This window comes from Schistocerca gregaria, chromosome X, assembly GCF_023897955.1.
Source record: "Schistocerca gregaria isolate iqSchGreg1 chromosome X, iqSchGreg1.2, whole genome shotgun sequence".
Taxonomy (NCBI): domain Eukaryota; kingdom Metazoa; phylum Arthropoda; class Insecta; order Orthoptera; family Acrididae; genus Schistocerca; species Schistocerca gregaria.
Genome location: NC_064931.1, coordinates 71,813,559 through 71,833,135, shown reverse-complemented (window position 1 = coordinate 71,833,135; position 19,577 = coordinate 71,813,559). Strand labels below are relative to the sequence as shown.

At 39.4% G+C, this 19,577-nt stretch overlaps 1 protein-coding gene across 1 annotated transcript in view; it reads right to left on the bottom strand.

Moving 5' to 3' along the window:
* LOC126297659 (BTB/POZ domain-containing protein 7) overlaps positions 1-19,577 on the bottom strand; it is a 70,849-nt gene that overhangs the window by 12,484 nt on the left and 38,788 nt on the right. Inside the window, exon 8 of the mRNA XM_049988743.1 lies at positions 14,735-14,956. Coding sequence (XP_049844700.1) covers positions 14,735-14,956 — 222 coding nt within the window. The remainder of the gene's footprint in view (positions 1-14,734; positions 14,957-19,577) is intronic.

The window sequence follows — 19,577 nt, the reverse complement described above, 5'->3', positions numbered from 1 at the left end:
TGAGAGGTGTAGCATTAACTCTTCCCCCATTTTTTGTCAAGACATAGAGCAGGGTCCACATAGAAATGAAGCAAAAATCTCCATCTCTATTTACGAGGTTACTTGCTAATTTAATCTTAAATGCTTCCTTAAGAACACTATGCCAATAGCTGGAAGTACATGCCAGAATCCCCACACTGTCATATTCCATAAGATGATGGGTGCAAGACCGTGTTTTACAATACCTGATTTAAGGGTTGCCAGACATACAGTTTTAGCCAGAACAATACGGAATCATCCCATTTTGTTCTGGGCTCGGTGCAAACCTTTAACCATATGCCAAACATTCCGCTTTTGAACACGAGGTATAATGACTTATATTTTTTAATCTTTCAGTACCAAATTTTACATTGCATATTACGATCTACATGCTAGGGTGCACATGTGATGGTAGTTGGGACTGAGAACGAGACTGATGTGACATCAGAATCAGAACTGCATTGTGTGCAGTATATTAACAAACAGATCAACGAGTCATGCCTAGTTATTGCTCGGCAGAAGTCAACCAACTTAGGCCTGCTCACGTTTTATGTCGGTCGCTGTCAACCTCAGCGATCCAACACAGAACCTTGTCTTGTTGCCATTGCAAAGTAAATTGTTGGGATGTGCTCTTTTTATTGCCACAATATATGTTTTATTACTGGCTCTTTTCAATTTCTAATTGTCTATGATATGGAATTAGGAGCAAAAAAGCACCATCACTCAACATGGAACTATCAATTCTGACTGGAGCCTTGCTTGGGCATAAATTGCGACTGCGAGTGTAGCAATAGCACTGTATGATGGAAGTGTGGCTTGCTCTCCCAATGCCACACCCCAATAAGAATTTTTCTTCTTTTTCTGAACAAGCTGTACTTCCACTCCATGCAACGAGGCACATTGTTTCGTTCATTTCAGGAGCAAATTCAACACTTTATGCAAGCCATTGTATATTTAATGTTTTAGAACTTATTTCTTTGTGGAAGTAGTGTGTTCAAACTGGATGGGACTGTGACAAATCCCACAAAAAGAAAATTAGATATTCAAAACCAGCACACAATGGAATAAAAAACTGCATGTGTATCATTCAGTTTGGGAAAAAGAATTCCAGAATTGCGGCCAGTTCCAGAAAATGTATATAAAGCAAGGTGTACCTTATGTATTGGAAAAGATGGAGAGGGATTTTTGATTTTACATGGTGGCATAACTGATGTTCGGCATCAACCACACTGATAAAAAGTCTCTACAAGATGGACTCTGTTGAAGCAGACAAGGTATGTAGTAGGTTCACACTAATTTCAACATCTCTAATTTTCAAAGTAATAATCTATTTAGCCAATTATAAAAAGATGTTATTATTATTAGTGCTTTGTTCTTCATTTTCAGATAACAGCACCTGAGCTTAAACTCACTTTTCACACAGTTAAACATTATCTTAGCTATGCCAGCACTGACTGCAATGTAAAAATATCTTCTCAGTTATTCCCAGATTTGACAATTGTGAACAAAACCATGTGTGGTAAAACAAAATGTGGGACATTCCTTACTGGTGTTCTGAGACCAAATAGCGTCAATAATTTAACTCAGAAGTTGAAGAATAACAAGTTTTTTGGTGTGGGATTTGACACTTCCAACAAAGGTTAATCAAAAGTACTATCCTATTTGGGTGTAAGGTATCTTGATGTGCAAGCAGGTGTGTCCCACAGTATTCTAGATTTCTATGAGGACTCTGATGAATCTACATCTGCAATGGCTGAGCAGATCTTGAAAAGGATTCCAAAATACGAGTTGAATTTGTTCCGGGTTTAAAGTTTTACTGCTGACAACACAAATGCAAACTATGGGAAGAGATCTCTCTTCACGTTTACTTACAAAAGGAAAATCATGATACAGTGAAATCAAACTGCTGTGCACATATAGTCCATAATTACTGTAAATCTGGTATGATCACTATGTCAATAGATATCGAAATGTTAGTAATTAAGACTTTCAACTATTTCTCAAATTCAGCTAAAAGGATATCTCAGCTGAAAGATTTTTTAAAATTTGTTAACATAGAATGCAATGCTTAGTTGAGACATGTTCCAACAAGGTGTTTAAGCCTAAAGCCTGCCATAGAAAGATTGTTGAGAAATCTTCCTACAATTATATCATACTTTTCTAGTGTAGACAATTGCCCAGCTTCATTAAAAACAACTTAATAGATGTGTCTGGTTCAGGAAAACAACTTACTTCAGTGGAATTACATCTACAATTTTCCTTGCACTTAACTGAAGGTGTTTTTTTTTTTTTTTTTTTTTTTTTTTTAAGGGTGCACTCAACTTAGAAAAAAAATGAACTGACAATTTGTGAAGTATACCACGTGATGGGAAAAATAAAAATGGAGTTACAACATAGAATAACTGACCTGTTTTTTTTTTTTTTTTTGTTATAATGTGAAATAACATGCAACAATTGCTAGATCAGTTGGAGGGCCTGATCCCAGGTGAAAAAGAAACACAACTGGAAGAATGCAGACATAGACACAGAAGCACCAAAGCAGTTAGTATAGGCATGCATATTCAAACACAAAGATATGTAAACAGGCAGAATACGCAACTGTGGTCGGCAATGCCTATATAAGAAACAAGTGTCTGGCGCAGTTGTTAGATCAGTTACTGCAGCTACAATGGCAGTTTATCAAGATTTAACAGAGTTTGAATGTGGTGTTATAGTCGCCGCACAAGCAATGGGACACAGCAAGTCTGAGGTAGCAATGAAGTGCAGATTTTCCTGTATGACCATTTCATGAGTGTACTGTGGATATCAAGAATCTGATGAAACTTGAAACTCTGACACCTCTGGGGCTGGAAAAAGATGGGACCAACAACAACTGAGGAGACTCATTCAGCATGGCAGAAGTGCAACCCTTCTGCAAATTGCTGCATATTTCAGTGCTGGGCCATCAACAAATGTCAGCATGTGAACACAAAAAAAAAATGGGCTTGCAGGGCCGAAGGCCCACTCATTTACCCTTGATGACTGCATGACACAAAGACTTACGGCTCACCTGGGCCAATCAATACCAGCACTGAACTGTTGATGGCTAGGAACATGTCGCCTGGTCGGACGAGTCTCATTTCAGACATTATTGAGCATATCTGGGATCCCTTGCAACACTGAATGTCGGCAGGGGGCTACTCAAGAAGACATTGTTATCAGGAGAAAGAAAACTGACGTTCTACAGATCGGAGCGTGGAATGTCAGATCCCTTAATCGGGCAGGTAGGTTAGAAAATTTAAAAAGGGAAATGGATAGGTTAAAGTTAGATATAATGAGAATTAGTGAAGTTCGGTGGCAGGAGGAACAAGAATACAGGATTATAAATACAAAATCAAATAGGGGTAATTCAGGAGTAGGTTTAATAATGAGTAAAAAAATAAGAATGCGGGTAAGCTACTACAAACAGCATAGTGAATGCATTATTGTGGCCAAGATAGACACGAAGCCCACGCCTACTACAGTAGTACAAGTTTATATGCCAACTAGATCTGCAGATGACGAAGAAATTGAAGAAATGTATGACGAAATAAAAGAAATTATTCAGATAGTGAAGGGAGACGAAAATTTAATAGTCATGGGTGATTGGAATTCAGTAGTAGGAAAAGGGAGAGAAGGAAACATAGTAGGTGAATATGGATTGGGGGTAAGAAATGAAAGAGGAAGCCGCCTGGTAGAATTTTGCGCAGAGCATAACTTAATCATAGCTAACACTTGGTTCAAGAATCATGATAGAAGGTTGTATACATGGAAGAAGCCTGGAGATACTAAAAGGTATCAGATAGATTATATAATGGTAAGACAGAGATTTAGGAACCAGATTTTAAATTGTAAGACATTTACAGGGGCAGATGTGGACTCTGACCACAATCTATTGGTTATGAACTGTAGATTGAAACTGAAGAAAGTGCAAAATGGTGGGAATTTAAGGAGATGGGACCTGGATAAACTGAAAGAACCAGAGGTTATACCGAGTTTCAGGGAGAGCGTAAGGGAAGAATTGACAGGAATGGGGGAAAGAAATGCAGTAGAAGAAGAATGGGTAGCTTTGAGGGATGAAGTAGTGAAAGCAGCAGAGGTTCAAGTAGGTAAAAAGACAAGGGCTAATAGAAATCCTTGGGTAACAGAAGAAATATTAAATTTAATTGATGAAAGGAGAAAATATAAAAATGCAGTAAATGAAGAAGGCAAAAGGGAATACAAACGTGTCAAAAATGAGATCAACAGGCAGTGCAAAATGGCTAAGCAGGGATGGCTAGAGGATAAATGTAAAGATGGAGAGGCTTATCTCACTAGGGGTAAGATAGATAGTGCCTACAAGAAAATTAGAGAGATCTTTGGAGAAAAGAGAACCACTTGTATGAATATTAAGAGCTCAAATGGAAACCCAGTTCTAAGCAATGAAGGGAAAGCAGAAAGGTGGAAGGAGTATATAGAGCGTCTACACAAGGGCGATGTACTTGAGAGGAATATTATGGAAATGGAAGAGGGTGTAGATGAAGATGAAATGGGAGATATGATACTGCGTGAAGAGTTTGACAGAGCACTGAAAGACCTGAGTTCAAAAGAGGCCCCAGGAGTAGACAACATTCCATTAGAACTACTGACGGCCTTGGGAGAGCCAGTCCTGACGAAAATCTACCATCTGGTGAGCAAGATGTATGAGACAGGCGAAATACCCTCAGACTTCAAGAAGAACATAATAATTCCAATCCCAAAGAAAGCAGGTGTTGACAGATGTTAAAATTACCGAACTATCAGTTTAATAAGTCACAGCTGCAAAATACTAACGCGAATTCTTTACAGACGAATGGAAAAACTAGTAGAAGCCGAACTAGCGGCAGATCAGTTTGGATTCCGTAGAAATATTGCAACACGTGAGGCAATACTGACCCTACGACTTATCTTAGAAGCTGGATTAAGGAAAGGCAAACCTACGTTTCTAGCATTTGTAGACTTAGAGAAAGCTTTTGACAATGTTGACTGGAATGCTCTCTTTCAAATTATGAAGGTGGCAGGGGTAAAATACAGGGAGCGAATGGCTATTTACAATTTGTATAGAAACCAAATGGCAGTTGTAAGACTTGAGGGGCATGAAAGGGAAGCAGTGGTTGGGAAGGGAGTGAGACAGGGTTGTAGCCTCTCCCCGATGTTATTCAATCTGTATATTGAGCAAGCAGTGAAGGAAACAAAAGAAAAATTCGGAGTAGGTATTAAAATCCATGGAGAAGAAATAAAAACTTTGAGGTTCGCCAATGACATTGTAATTCTGTCAGAGACAGTAAAGGACTTGGAAGAGCAGTTGAATGGAATGGAAAGTGTCTTGAAAGGAGGATATAAGATGAACATCAACAAAAGCAAAACGAGGATAATGGAATGTTGTCAAATTAAGACAGGTGATGCTGAGGGAATTAGATTAGGAAATGAGTCACTTAAAGTAGTAAAGGAGTTTTGCTATTTGGGGAGCAAAATAACTGATGATGGTCAAAGTAGAGAGGATATAAAATGTAGACTGGCAATGGAGAGGAAAGCGTTTCTGAAGAAGAGAAGTTTGTTAGCATCGAGTATAGATTTAAGTGTCAGGAAGTCGTTTCTGAAAGTATTTGTATGGAGTGTAGCTATGTATGGAAGTGAAACATGGACGATAAATAGTTTGGACAAGAAGAGAATAGAAGCTTTCAAACTGTGGTGCTACAGAAGAATGCTGAAGATTAGATGGGTAGATCACATAACTAATGAGGAGGTGTTGCAGAGGATTGGGGAGAAGAGAAGTTTGTGGCACAACTTGACTAGAAGAAAGGATTGGTTGGTAGGACATGTTCTGAGGCATCAAGGGATCACCAATTTAATATTGGAGGGTAGTGTGGAGGGTAAAAATCGTAGAGGGAGACCAAGAGATGAATACACCAAGCAGATTGAGAAGGATGTAGGTTGCAGTAGGTACTGGGAGATGAAGAAGCTTGCACAGGAGAGAGTAGCATGGAGAGCTGGATCAAACCAGTCTCAGGACTGAAGACCACAACAACAACAACAACAACAACAACAACATTGTCTAATGAAAAATGTTGAGAATTGCCTGCTCAACTGGAAGGTACTCCTCTTCATTGTGTTGAGTGTATTATGGAGAAAATGTCCAGTGAACATAATTATTTTAAAAAATGTCCAGTGTCGATAAATGTGTTCCTACTTTCCCTCACTGAAATCTGGCAACTCTAGCTGATTTGCTTTGCTGTTTTAAGTGTGTGTGACGCTTATGCTCAACACACTGGTCCTTCGAGGTCCTGACAGTCTGACCAATATATGACATGCCACAACTGCACGGAATACGATGGACATCCACTTTATGCAAACTGAGATCACACTTAACAGAACCAGGCACTATAGGTAGGAGCCAGCTTGCCTCATGAGAGGACTATATGGCTTTATGACACCCTTTCAAACCAAATAAATGCACATATCCAGACCAGAGGATTGCAATGTCATACTGATATATGGGCTCATACTGCCAATTTATTTGTTACTGAAGTAACATCACATATCATATCAACTGGTGAAATAACATTTCATTTCACTTTTCTTGTGTCAAGCAATGTATTTATGTTATGTAGTTTTGTCCTTGAATCCAGAATGATCAACATAAAATTCTAAGAGCCGTAAGTACCTTAAAAGATTTTAACTGCCTCCATAGAAGTCTGTATGCTTCCTGGTCCAAGCATACTTACCTTCTGTATACTTCCTAAAATGTACAAAAATTACCATCTCGGCTGAAAGCTGGCTTTAGTTGGAGATAAAGTCAGTTGAAATTTTTAGAAAGGACCTTCACATCTTCAGAAAGGATGAATTAAATACAGTTGATGTTGGCATGTTTGTTGATGCTAAAAGTAGTTAATATTGTAATGAAATCGAAACAGATAGTTATTGTGAGTTAGTATGGGTAGAGGTTATATTTGAGAACTGAAATAAATTAATAATTTGCTCGTTTTCTCAAACCCTTGACTCAGATGTTACAATTTCTGAAAGATTCAAAGAAAACTTAAGTATTGTCTCAAATAGGTACCCACTTGCTCAGTTACAGTTGATACCAACTTCAACCTACCTTCAATGTGTTAGCAAAAATTGAGGGTCAAAGCAGGTGGTAAGCATTAAACTTCATCCAAAATTGTAATAAATGTTTTCTCTGAATATTAGTTTGAGCAATTTGTTCGGGAGCTCACTTGAACTGTAAATGGTTACAAAAACACAACAACGTCATTGTAGCGAGCCTGAATACCATCACATCCAAACCCATTAAACATACTTGTAAAATATATCTATTTGATACCTTCCAAAGAGACAGACTACATTCCTTCTGAACTAAGTTTATACCAGATGTGGCTTGAATTCAAGGAAATACTATCAACAGTAACTGAGAGATCTATATCAAATAATTTAATACGAGGTGGAACATATCCGTCACGGCACACAAAACACGTCAGAAACACTTGTAGAGGCGATTAAAAAGTATATCAAATTTAGATGAATGTGAAATCCTCAAGATCGGCAAAGTTTTACAGAAACTTAATATTTAGCAGGGGTAAATGTGTGATGCTTTTAACAATTCCCACAACAAAACTGCCTCGAAAGCTCGCAGAAAATCGCAAAAGATTTTTGTCATATGTAAAGTACACCAGTGGCCGTATACAATCAATACCTACACGGCATGATACCAACAGTAATGTTACCAATTACAGTGCCACTAAAATGGAGTTACTAAACATGATTTTCAAAAGTCCTTTATCAAAGAAGATGAAGTAAATATTCCAGAGTTCAAATCAAGAACAGCTGCTGACATGATTAATTTAGAAGTAGATATCCTCGTGGTAGCAAAGCAGCTTAAATCATTTAATGAAGGCAAGTATTCTGGCCCCAGTTGTATACAAATTAGCTTTCTTGCACACTTAGGAATCATATAAAACAGCTTGCTTGATGAAAGACGCACACCTAAATACTGGGAAGTTGCACAGATCACACCAAAACAATAGCAAGGACACAGGAATAATCCACTGAATTGCAGACCAATATCACTGACGTTGATTTGCAGTAGGATTCTGGAACAAATACCGTGTTCAATCATTATGAATTACCTCAAAGAAAACAAATCTACTGCCATCGCCAGCACAGATTCATAAAATATCGCTTCTGTGCAACACAACTAGCTTTTTACTCTCACAAAGTAATGAGTGCAATCGAAGTGGATTTCAAATTGATTTCAGATTTCCAGAACGATTTTGACTTCGTTCCTGCCATCAGTTTATAATCAAAATGTGTGTCTATGGAGTATTGTTTCAGCTGTGCATCTGGATTTGTGACTTCCTGTCAGAAAGGTCACAGTTCGTACTGACGAAAGATCATTGAGTAAAACAGAAGTGATACTTGGCATTCCCCAAGGAAGTGTTATATGCTCTCTGCTGTTCCTGGTTTATATAAATGATTTATGAGACAATCTGAGCAGCCCCCTTTGACTGTTTGCAGATTATGCTGTCATTTGCTGTCTAGTAAATTTATCAGAAGATCAAAATCAACTGCAAAATGATTTAGTCAAGATATCTGCATGGTGCAAAAAGTGACAATTGATCCTAAGTAATGAAAAGTGTGAAACTGTCCACATGAGTACTAAAAGGAATAAGGTTCAAAGGAGGACAGCATATTTGGTAGTACAGTGAAATACAGTAGACAGTGTCACAGATGTAATACATGGGATGAGGTGGCAATCATTAAAATAAAGGCAGTCCTCTGAATGCACAACTATTCAGTTGACACACACACACACACAATCATCGTAATAAAATAAGTGAAATCAGAGCTCATATGGAAAAATGTAAGCATTTGTTTTTCCCATGCATTGTTCAACAGTGGAACGATAGAGAAATAGAGTGAAAGTGGTTTGATGAACTCTCTGCAAGGCACTTACGTGTGAATTGTTGCTGTAGTTATCACCTTGCAACAGGCTTCAAAGTTCCAACTGAACTCATCTCAGCTCTGGTAGACCACCACCTAAAACCCATGACATAGTCTCCCATCCCATATCTACAATCCACCTTAAGATATGTGGCTGTGGGTGTTCTTTGCACAACTCCCCCCCCCCCCCCCCCCCCCCAAAAAAAAAATTGTCATAAATGTTGCACAGAAAGAATGACTGCATGAGCTTTGAAACACTTTAATTTACTTAACTACTTAAAAGACACCAACCACTTCCTGCAACAGGTCAAATCATTTCCCACATCTGTCCTACCTGAAACTTTCCTCATCCCAACTGAGACGACCTTGCTCCACACTGACATCCCTGCATACACACAGCTTCTCATCCTCAGAAATTCCTCTCCCAATGCCAACGTGAAAATGTCTTTATCACCATATTGGAACCAGAATGGCTTCATCCTATTCCAACCATGTCATTTGTTGCACAGTTGAAGCATCCCTCAACATCCAGAAACTGTGCTAACTGTCTTTATTGAAGACATATTTGTAGTCTGGATTTACTGTAAAAGAGAACACTATTCCCTGCAGCAGCTTAACTCCATTTCCCAATTGCAATCCACCAAGACACTTTTCCAAATCCAAAGCACTCTGACCTTCTTGGTGAGGCTCACGTCTATATTCTATCTGCTCCCAATACAAACATGTACTCCATATATGAAGCCAAGTTCATCAAGAGTAGAGTACTGAATGAATGCAAGTAATGAGAACATGAAAGGCCAAGTACAACGCAGAGTCAAAATCCATTAAGCAGCATGGCAAGATTGACAGTAGCTCATGCAACATACTTCAGTAGACTGAATCATGGCTGCCCGCCTACCCCATCACGGCAAGCAGCTAGAACTGTGTGACCTGCTGCACATATCCCTAATGGTGGTAAACACCATAAATTATATAATAATAATTATATAATAATAATAAATAAAAATAATATCCAGCACTATTCAGGCCTTGAATGCCTCACTACTCACTATCTTTGCCAAAGTGATTATTTTCTTATTTCTGAAATAAAATTACCCGTCTTGGAATTTATTCCAACTCCATCCACTGTTTCCTACCACTGCCCTCCTAACCTCTGCAACATCCTTTTCAAACCATTTGACATTCCCAAAGTATTATCCCTTCCTCAAAGTTCCTACACCTGCAATCTTCCCCACTGTAGAACCTGGCCCATACAGAAACCCACTACCATTTAAATTAGTCCCATCACTGGTACATCCTACATCTTTGTAAAATGGTTTATTGTCGTCACAAATAACCACATAAAATTTCCACAAGAAATTTCTAGATATGCGCAGAAGCAATAGTTCAATCACAAACACACTGAGAAAACCACATTGCTTTTTGCAAACCCTTGTCACCAGTTTTGTAAAGGCCTTATTGCTACTGCTGTGGAGGCCGAGTTGCCACTGCTCTTACAGTAGGCAGAGTTTGTGAAACGGCTTCTGGTGCAGTACACCACTAGGACAGTTTGTCCTTGCCGCTATTACAGAGCTATGAGCCAGGGCCAGGTAACGGGTTAGGAGAATGAAGGTTTTACAACACTCCAACAAATTAGTAACAAATTCACAGAAATGAGTTTAAAGGATTACTTATCTTTGCATCTCGACAAATAAGAAGCCTGCAACACTATTTTTAATATAACACAAAAGAGGCCCTCAATGGCTAAGTGCAAATAATCATAGGTAAACTTCACATTACATAGCAAATGCAATTTAAAACAACCGTCTGATCAATTCTAAGAGTTCACTAATGACGTTCCCTGTCTTAAGTTGCACTGGACGATGATCTATAGCCAAGTGTGCGAGAGCACTCTTCTATCTTCCAAGTAGGCTTCTGCTCATTATCATCTGGTCATTGGCGGATTGTACTTGGCCAGCAACTGGCCATGGCGAAGTCGATATCTTTATCCTCAGCACTGCCTGTGGTGCTGGTGGAACTCGCGCAAGTATTGAGTCTCTACAGCACTGACACCAGCTTGAACCTTTGCACCTCTGGTGCTTTTGCCTTGGCTGTGTCTTGTTCGGATGACACAGCATCATCAGTGTGGATCTACAATCTGACACTACCACTGTGGTTTTCTCAATGTGCTCACAATTAATTGCTTCCTTTTACAATCTGTAGATAGGCCAGTAATGACAGAAAATTATATTTTTTGTTGAAATTTGTGTTTGTACCAGCCAATAAACCATTTTAAAAACTATTTAAACAATCAACAAACATCTCATTAATATTTTACTTGCACATCTGATGGATGAGACATTATTGATGATCCACAGCTGCACAAACCCAAAGCTTATTCACTGACTAAGTTCTTTGACACTAGTTATATTTGCAGTACATGCAAGGCTTTGCCCATACGTATTTGACCACCATACCTACACATACATTTTGCAAATCAGGTATGGCCCCCACATCACCTTGGAAGACTTTTGTTCACAGAAGAGTTGCTGAGCTGTTTACTGTACAGACTCTGGCACCAGCCACGGCAACTGGAAGTGCAAGACATGCCACTACAGGGCAACCAGGTCATGGTGCATAGTGCTGAAGTCTTGGACACTTACTCGCATCTGCACAATCATGTGTCTAGGTGACACTACGCATGCACTCTTCCGTACACGCCTAGTTAGGTCGACACTCCACCCATCAAGAGCCAGTTATGATCCATTCTCCGACCAATTGACAGCTGCTACAAGTCTCCAATAAAAACCCAACACCTGCTGTTGCTGCCTCTGCTGCTGCCGCCACCGTCCTACAAACGTGTTGTTTAGCCCTTGCTGTGAGCCCTGTATGACACTGCACTTCTGTCAGCCACTGCCAAGGGGAACACTTCAAAGTATCCACACATGACTGCCCACGAGCTCATTACCTTGTGGGACCATGTCATTACAGTAACTTGCTGCTCATCAGTGGGCTATCTACAAGCTCCCAGCACAGAGGGACTGTGTCATTACTTATCCTCTCTATTCCTCGCAACTTCAATGTTTATGGGCTTTGTCCTAGTCCGCACATGTTAGACACTGTCAAGGACAACATTTCTGTCACTGGGTCACGTGAACATTGGTTCTCAGAACCTGTACACAGTTTAGTCATGTTAATAAACAGTTGTTACTACAAAGTGTGTATCTCAACACTGGCAGTCACATTACTCAGCTAAAGGATACTGAAGTATTAGATACAAGTGTGCTACCTATTAGTGACATAAAAAAATCTGTGCCAATTGACTGCTTATCACGATCTGTTGTACAAACATCTTCAGCTATCTGTGCATGCTGGACTGATCCAAACCTCCATATGTCACATAGTCTACATCCTGATGTCACAGTTCCCTACACCCATCATGCATCACCGAATGCCCACCAACATTATCAATTTGATTTCTGCACAGGCAGAATGAGACTATGATGAGTCGGGACCACTGTTGTTATTGTCATATACCCGATGAGGCTTGTAATACTTCATTTGCATGTCTGAAAGAACAGACATTATTGACGATCCACAGCTACATGAAATAATTTGAGATTTCTGCTCTGACTGCAAACTGTCTGTTCTTTCAAACATGCGAGTGAAGTATTACAAGCCCAGATGGGTATACAGTGATAACAGCAGTGGTCTCGATTCCTCAGTCTCATTCTCCCTGGGCAGCAATCCAATTAATAATGTTGCCGAGCATCAGGTGGTGACTATAGGAGACTAAGGCATAAGGATGTCCACAATGTGATGTGTGGAGGTTTGGGTTAGTTCGAGCAGGGTGCACAGATAACCAAATCGGTTAAGGTGACCTCTTGCACTAAGAGAGAAATCTGGATTCGAGTCCTGTTCTGGCACGAATTTCCATTATGGCACTAACAGGTACTATATGTACAACTAATAAAGCTGATGGCAAAGAATTGACAGACACAAATAAATTTTGTATTATCCCCTTAACAACTGAAATGTCATTCTTTCCAAAACCCTGACTCGTCAAAAGAAGAGCACCAGGTGAAACAGTTCATGTTATTTAACCACTAAGATGGATTTACTGCACAACTTTTTATATATGAAGAGGTACCTCTAAGCTGAACAAATGAATGAATATAAAAAAAGTGCCGTCCTTCAGAATACCCAGTATCTAGTGGCTGAGCTTGCTTTACAAGAGAACTCAAGTGACCTTAGTGCTTGTTACACCACAAAGACCATTTGAATCCTCTTGCCCAGTATTAGTTTACTTTAACTTGGAATACTGGAACTTTTCCTGCAACATTCTCTCATCACCACCCTCCTGGACTTACTTCCATTAACATCAGCTCCCCCCTCCAAACACCTCACGGACCTTATTTTCTCAATGGTAAAATATTCTCTCTATATATAAAATGAAGTCTCCAGCTTGCTTTTGCCTGTTTGCTTGGGCTAATCTCAGGAACTACTGTAGCGATTTTTATATGGTTTTTACTAATAGGTAGACTGATTTACAAGGACGGTTTGTGTATGTAATTTATGAATATTCCATGCAACTGGCCGAACTATAATGAATTAATCACTGCTGAGAATACAATATTTTTGTCATCTAATAGTGAATGGCAGAACTCGCAGCCTAGGCTGTTACTGGATGAACGAGAGCATTTCACCTTCACCACTCCTCGCAATAGGTGTGGTTCTACACTCTCACTAAGACAACATTTATCTGAGCTGTTATTGCTTTCTGTTCTGGGTTTTGCACATTTTGTGCTACACGCACATCTTCCTGAGTCAAGTCAATATCATCCAGGCCACAGAGCCACATAAAATTATTATTACCTGAAGCTATACTTCTAAGTATACCCTTTCTACGTTAAAGTCCCCCCAACATGCTTTTCTTTCTGTATGTGAAGGATAATCTTATTAGGAACTACTGTAGGGATTTTGGTACAGTTTTCATTAACATATACACTGATTCAGGGCAGACCAGGACGCCTGGTAGCTCGCAGCTTCCACTTTTGGCACAAGATGTCATTCCGAACGCCAATTAAATATAGAACACAACAGTTGTGCCACCTGAAAACTTTCCTAGCGAGCACTGCATAAATCATTTAAGTTACACTTTCCTAATGTTGTTCTCTATAAACTTAAATCATAACTCTATCATGTGACCTGTAAATAAAATACCCACCATGTCGCCCAAGTCATTCAGCTGTGCATACTTAATGCTACCTGTCTGAAGTCTGGGTGAGTCACAGATCATTTACTGAATTATTTATTTCTATTTTCAGTTCTCCCCCCCCCCCCATTCACTCACTCTTGACGTTTTCTTCCCACACTCTTTTCCTCTTCTCATACCACTTCTTGGTTGCACTAGTCATTCAACTTTTCATTTCTCTTCTTCTATAATTCATCATTATGTCTCACTCTGCCCCATCTGTCATCTTCTGTCTGAAGCCAGCACAGTGCTTAGCACTGCACTATGTCACCACCTACCCTCTCTGACATAATCTCCATCATCTTTGTCTCTCCTCTCCACACAACAGATGGCATCCCTCTCCACCCAGGGTCCTAGTGATCTACCCTCGACACTTTCCAACATCAACCAATCACTAGTCCCTGTTTCTTCTCTGAAGAAGGAACATCTAAGTATCAAATGCTAAAGTGTCTCTTTTACATGAGTAAAGTCTTATAAGAAGAAGAAAGAACATATTGTTGAAATTACCTCTCCGTGACTCCTATAAGCATCACCCTCCGTGACAATGGCTGGCAACTCGTGGCGCTGTGAATAACTTGTGTGACCACGTGGGAAGGTCATATTCCGGCCAAAATTTGGTGGTATCCCAGGAGAGCATACTGGCTGTTTATTTCCAACAGGTGCCTTAACTGGTTCTCCGTCCATAGCAACATCTTCCTCTTCTTCCTGAGCACAATAACAAGCTGCTGTCTGGAAATTTCAGACAAAGGAAAGTTCAATGAAATCATTGCAAATATTTATCAGCAAAGTTACCAACATTATGAATTACTGGCAAAAAACTGCTCAAAAATACATACACAGCTCTTAGTATATTAGTTTTCTCTACAAACAATTTCTAACTTTTTACTCTAAAGTTTTCGTGATTTATATCCTTTTACATCACTGATTAACAACAGAAAATTATGTTCATGATAAAAGAAGAGTAGTTATGAGTATATAACAAAATCATATTAAAACATTTGTTTTCTATGTTAATTGTACTGTATTTTAATAAACCACACCTACATTTAGTAAGAATGAAGGCATCACAGAGATGATTAATCAACTTTGCTGCAAGCAAAGCATTCTGCAATAAGGTGCGGTTTCATGTTAAAACGTTCCAAGAATAGTCAACAAATACATTCCTTCCTCCTACATATATCTTATGAAAAGATCATGAAGATAAATTAGAGGGATTAGAGCCTACACACAGGCTTCTTCCTGCAAAATATTTGCAGCTGGAACAGGAAAGGGGGGAAGTGACACTGGTACACAAAGTACCATCTTCCGCACACCAGGAGGTGGCTTGCAGGGTATAGATGTATACGTAAATGTTTTACATATGGCTGCAGATCTGTAAAAATATCCACCTCCTCCCAGAAAATAACAGGAGGTGCCCATGGTAAAAAAAATCTTTGATCCAGTACTCTTTAACAGAAATCTTTTCCTTTCTTTACAGGTAAATGATTTCCAACATGAAAACATGCATGTCTTAATTGCTCACAGCAATGAATTTTCCTCAAAAGTTAAAATGCTTGGGCTCTCCAGGACTCAAACCTGGACCTTTGTATTTTGTGATGTAAGGTCACTTTCAATTTAGACACAGCTGCAGAGTGGAAGCTTTGATTCCGATTCATTTCAGCACTTATAAGATACAATACACACACACAATACTCTATTTTGCTTGTCACTTCTGCCAATTACATATGAAATTAAGAAATATATCTCCATGTTAAATTTTTGTCTCTTAAAAAGTTTTAATAATAAAAGAGTAACATCTGTAAGAACTCCAGTAATACAATTATTTCAATTTCTATTAGTCAATAATAATAAAAAAATGTCACAGGTTTGCCCTTGGTGAAAAGGGAGGATGTATGGCAAAACAAAAATTAATTTCAGTGTTGAAGAATAATATACAACCTCTGTTGAGAAAGTTCGGTGAATGTGGCTATATCACAAACAGATTGTCGAGTTACCTGAGACAGCAGTTTCTGTCCTTCGAAGTAAACCCCATCGATGATAATGCTCTTCTGGTAACAGCTGTACAAGTCACGGAAACCCTTCGTGCAATCTGGGGTCCTTACAGATAGACTTCAGTTGGGTCATAACATAATGTCCGAACCTCTTAACTTTCTGCACAGATTTCAATTTTACAAGTGAGAAAAAAAAATCTGGGGCAGACAAGTCAGGGGAGTAGAGTGGGTTATTGAGTGACTACACCCCTAACGGTCAGGAACTACTGTACCAGAAAGACAGTGTGCGCCCAGGTACTTTCATGGAAAGGGATCAATTCATCTTGTTTGGTGTACGGGTGCATACCCATTTTATCTGTTACAGCAGACATTTTTGTATTTCCATACATATAGCAGCATGTAACATGCTGCCCACCAGGAGGCTTTTTTTTTTTTTATGAATGAGACACTCAGATTCGAAGAACACGGCAAGCATTATCCTGAGGTGGGATCTTTCACTATGTTCCTTCTTGCTTTTTGGCAATTTTATAACCCCACCACTTTATACTATGTCACTTACCTTTGGAATCGTACCTCACACACCAGGTCTTGTTGCTCACGATGATGGTTTTCAGGAAATTTGGGTCTCTACCCACCATGTTGATGATGTCTCCACAGGTGTTATTGAAGTTGCATTTTTTATGGCATCAAGGTGTGGGGAAAAGGTCAGGACCAAAGCTAGCATCACTTTGAGGTGGGCACCATTCCCACTTTGTTGTCCATCATTCGTGCTGTCACATGACAATCCTGGGACAAGAGTTTCTTTACTTCCAGTACACTCTCCATGGTGCAAACAGTTGCAGGCCAGTCAGCTCAGTGGTTGTCTTCGAAGGTGTCTTGCCCTTCTCGGAACCACTTAAACCAGTCAAATACACTTCAAGGTGACAGTACATTCTTCATAAACTATTATCAGCATTTCAAGAGACTAACTGATTTTTCAAGTTTGAAACAAAATAGCATATTCGTTCACTGATCCATTTTGTGTTCTGACTGTGTGCAATACACCTTCACTCTAAACCATGCAATTTACATGAGATGGAGATTATTGTTTAACATCCTATTGATGATGAAATCATTAGAGATTGAGCACAAGCTCGGATTAGGGAAGACGGAGAAGGAAATTAGCCGTGCCCTTTCAAAGCAACCATCTCGGCATTTGTTTTAAGCAATTTACGGAAATCACAGAAAATCAAAATGTGTATGTCTAGACATGGGTTTGAACCATCGCCCTGTGTGCTAACCACTGCACTACCTTGCTCAGTCTTTTTCCACACGAGAAGGACACTTGCAGTACTGCTGCTGGGGAACTTGTTCAGCCATGTCTTGACTTGTCTGGTGTGGGATCTGGTAACTCTTACCACTGTGAGCATGTGACATTATTCATCAAACTTTCTGGGCAGAGGCTGTATATCACAACAATCGTACAAAAATAGTGCGCTGTAGGACAATCCTATAATGAACAAGTAGTTGCGTTATTACAAAAATTGATGCTGACTTTGATGCAGAAATATAGAAGTGAAATTTTAATAGTTTTAGGAGTATGGTAGAGGTAAGTAAAATGCCAATTTTACATAAACAAAGTTAAATAATAGATTGCTATGAATCATTAAATGGCAAGAAGACGATTCAAGAGAGAGAGAGAGAGAGAGAGAGAGAGAGAGAGAGAGAGAGAGAATATTGCAGGATTATATGTTAATCCTTGTATTAGTGGAAGGAAGAATTTGCAGGAATATTCTCATTGATTTTAAAGAACATTAGATAATTTTCATGGACTAATGAAATCAAATGATGTCATTAACACAATGTGGACAAAAATGTTACACAAGCAGTCTTTGGGTCCTACACTATACGCAAAACTTTCTCACATCACTGATGTCTCAATAGTCTTTGTAGTACAGCACTGCAAAGGATATTTGTATGTCATTATCTGATAAATAGAAGTTTTGCTTTGGAATGTCAGGTATGATATTCAAGTTGAGGAGATTCTCTACAATGTATGAGCAACAATACTGAAGTTTGGCAATTACTTGTGCAAGAAATATGCTCATACTCAATTCTTCTGAGGGCGTTCATCACTACTGGTTGAGTCAGTATCAACAGGTCACATTGATATCCTGTGTACCACCTTACATTGATTCTATCTGTACAGGCATTCTTACAGCCATTTTTCTGACAAACTTTCAGGAAGAAGATATGTTATTTAATTTGTAATTTGTCTTACACTGATGAGCCATAACATTATGACCACTGCCTTGGCACCGCATGCACAGAAATCAGTAAGGAAAGTATCTAAGAGGAACAAAAACAAATTGGGAATCATTCTAGTGACAGTATGAGCAGCAAATGAGGAAATCCCCAGACATAACTGACATGCACAGAGGACAGATTATCAAGGCATGTTGCTGGGGTATCAGCCTTTTGGAAATGGTGAAGCTGGTTGGGTGTTTGCATGCTATGGTCTTGAACATCTACTTCCACTCGACGGACAGTGAAATCAAGAGTAGGTGACAAGGTGGTGGACATACATGCCTAGTCACAAGTCACAGAATGGAGGAGCCGGAGACTTGCTCACTCTGTGGCAGCTCTGATGGCAGTGTACAATGCTTGTGCAGGTACAAGAGTTTTGAACACACCATTCAGTGTACATAGCTGAACATGAGGCTTTGCTGCAGATGACTCCCCCCTGTTCCCATGTTGATCCAACATTGTCCATTATGACTGCAATGCACAAGGAATCAACAATATTGGATCATGGATTAATGGTCACCAGTCACCTGGGCATACGAATCACATATACTTTACACCAGATTGACAATCATTTCCAGACGGCTGCCTGAAACATGCACCTTGCTATGGACGCAGGACAGTGGAAGCAGTATTACACCATGGAGGATATTCACGTAGATGTCCTTGGGGCCTGGGGTAGTAATCATAAATACCATGACAGCTGTGAACTACATGAACATTATTATAGACCACCTGCATCCCTTCATGACTGATGTCATCCTCAAATGCAATGGCATCTTCCAGCAAGATAATTATGCCACAGTAGTTTGTGTAGCATTATACTGATTTCATGTTGGCATCTTGTACACTAAATTCACCTGCTCTGGAACCAATGACGCACATCTGGGATGCTATTGGACACCAGCACCATGGACACAAACCACCAGCTCATAAATTAATCTTAATTGTGAGACCTGTGCCTAGGTATCTGATGCCACATACCTGCAAAAACTTGCCAAGGACTTGTTGAATCAATGCAAGGCAGAATCACTGTTGCACTGCATTCCAAAGGTGGATCAATATGCTACTAAGAA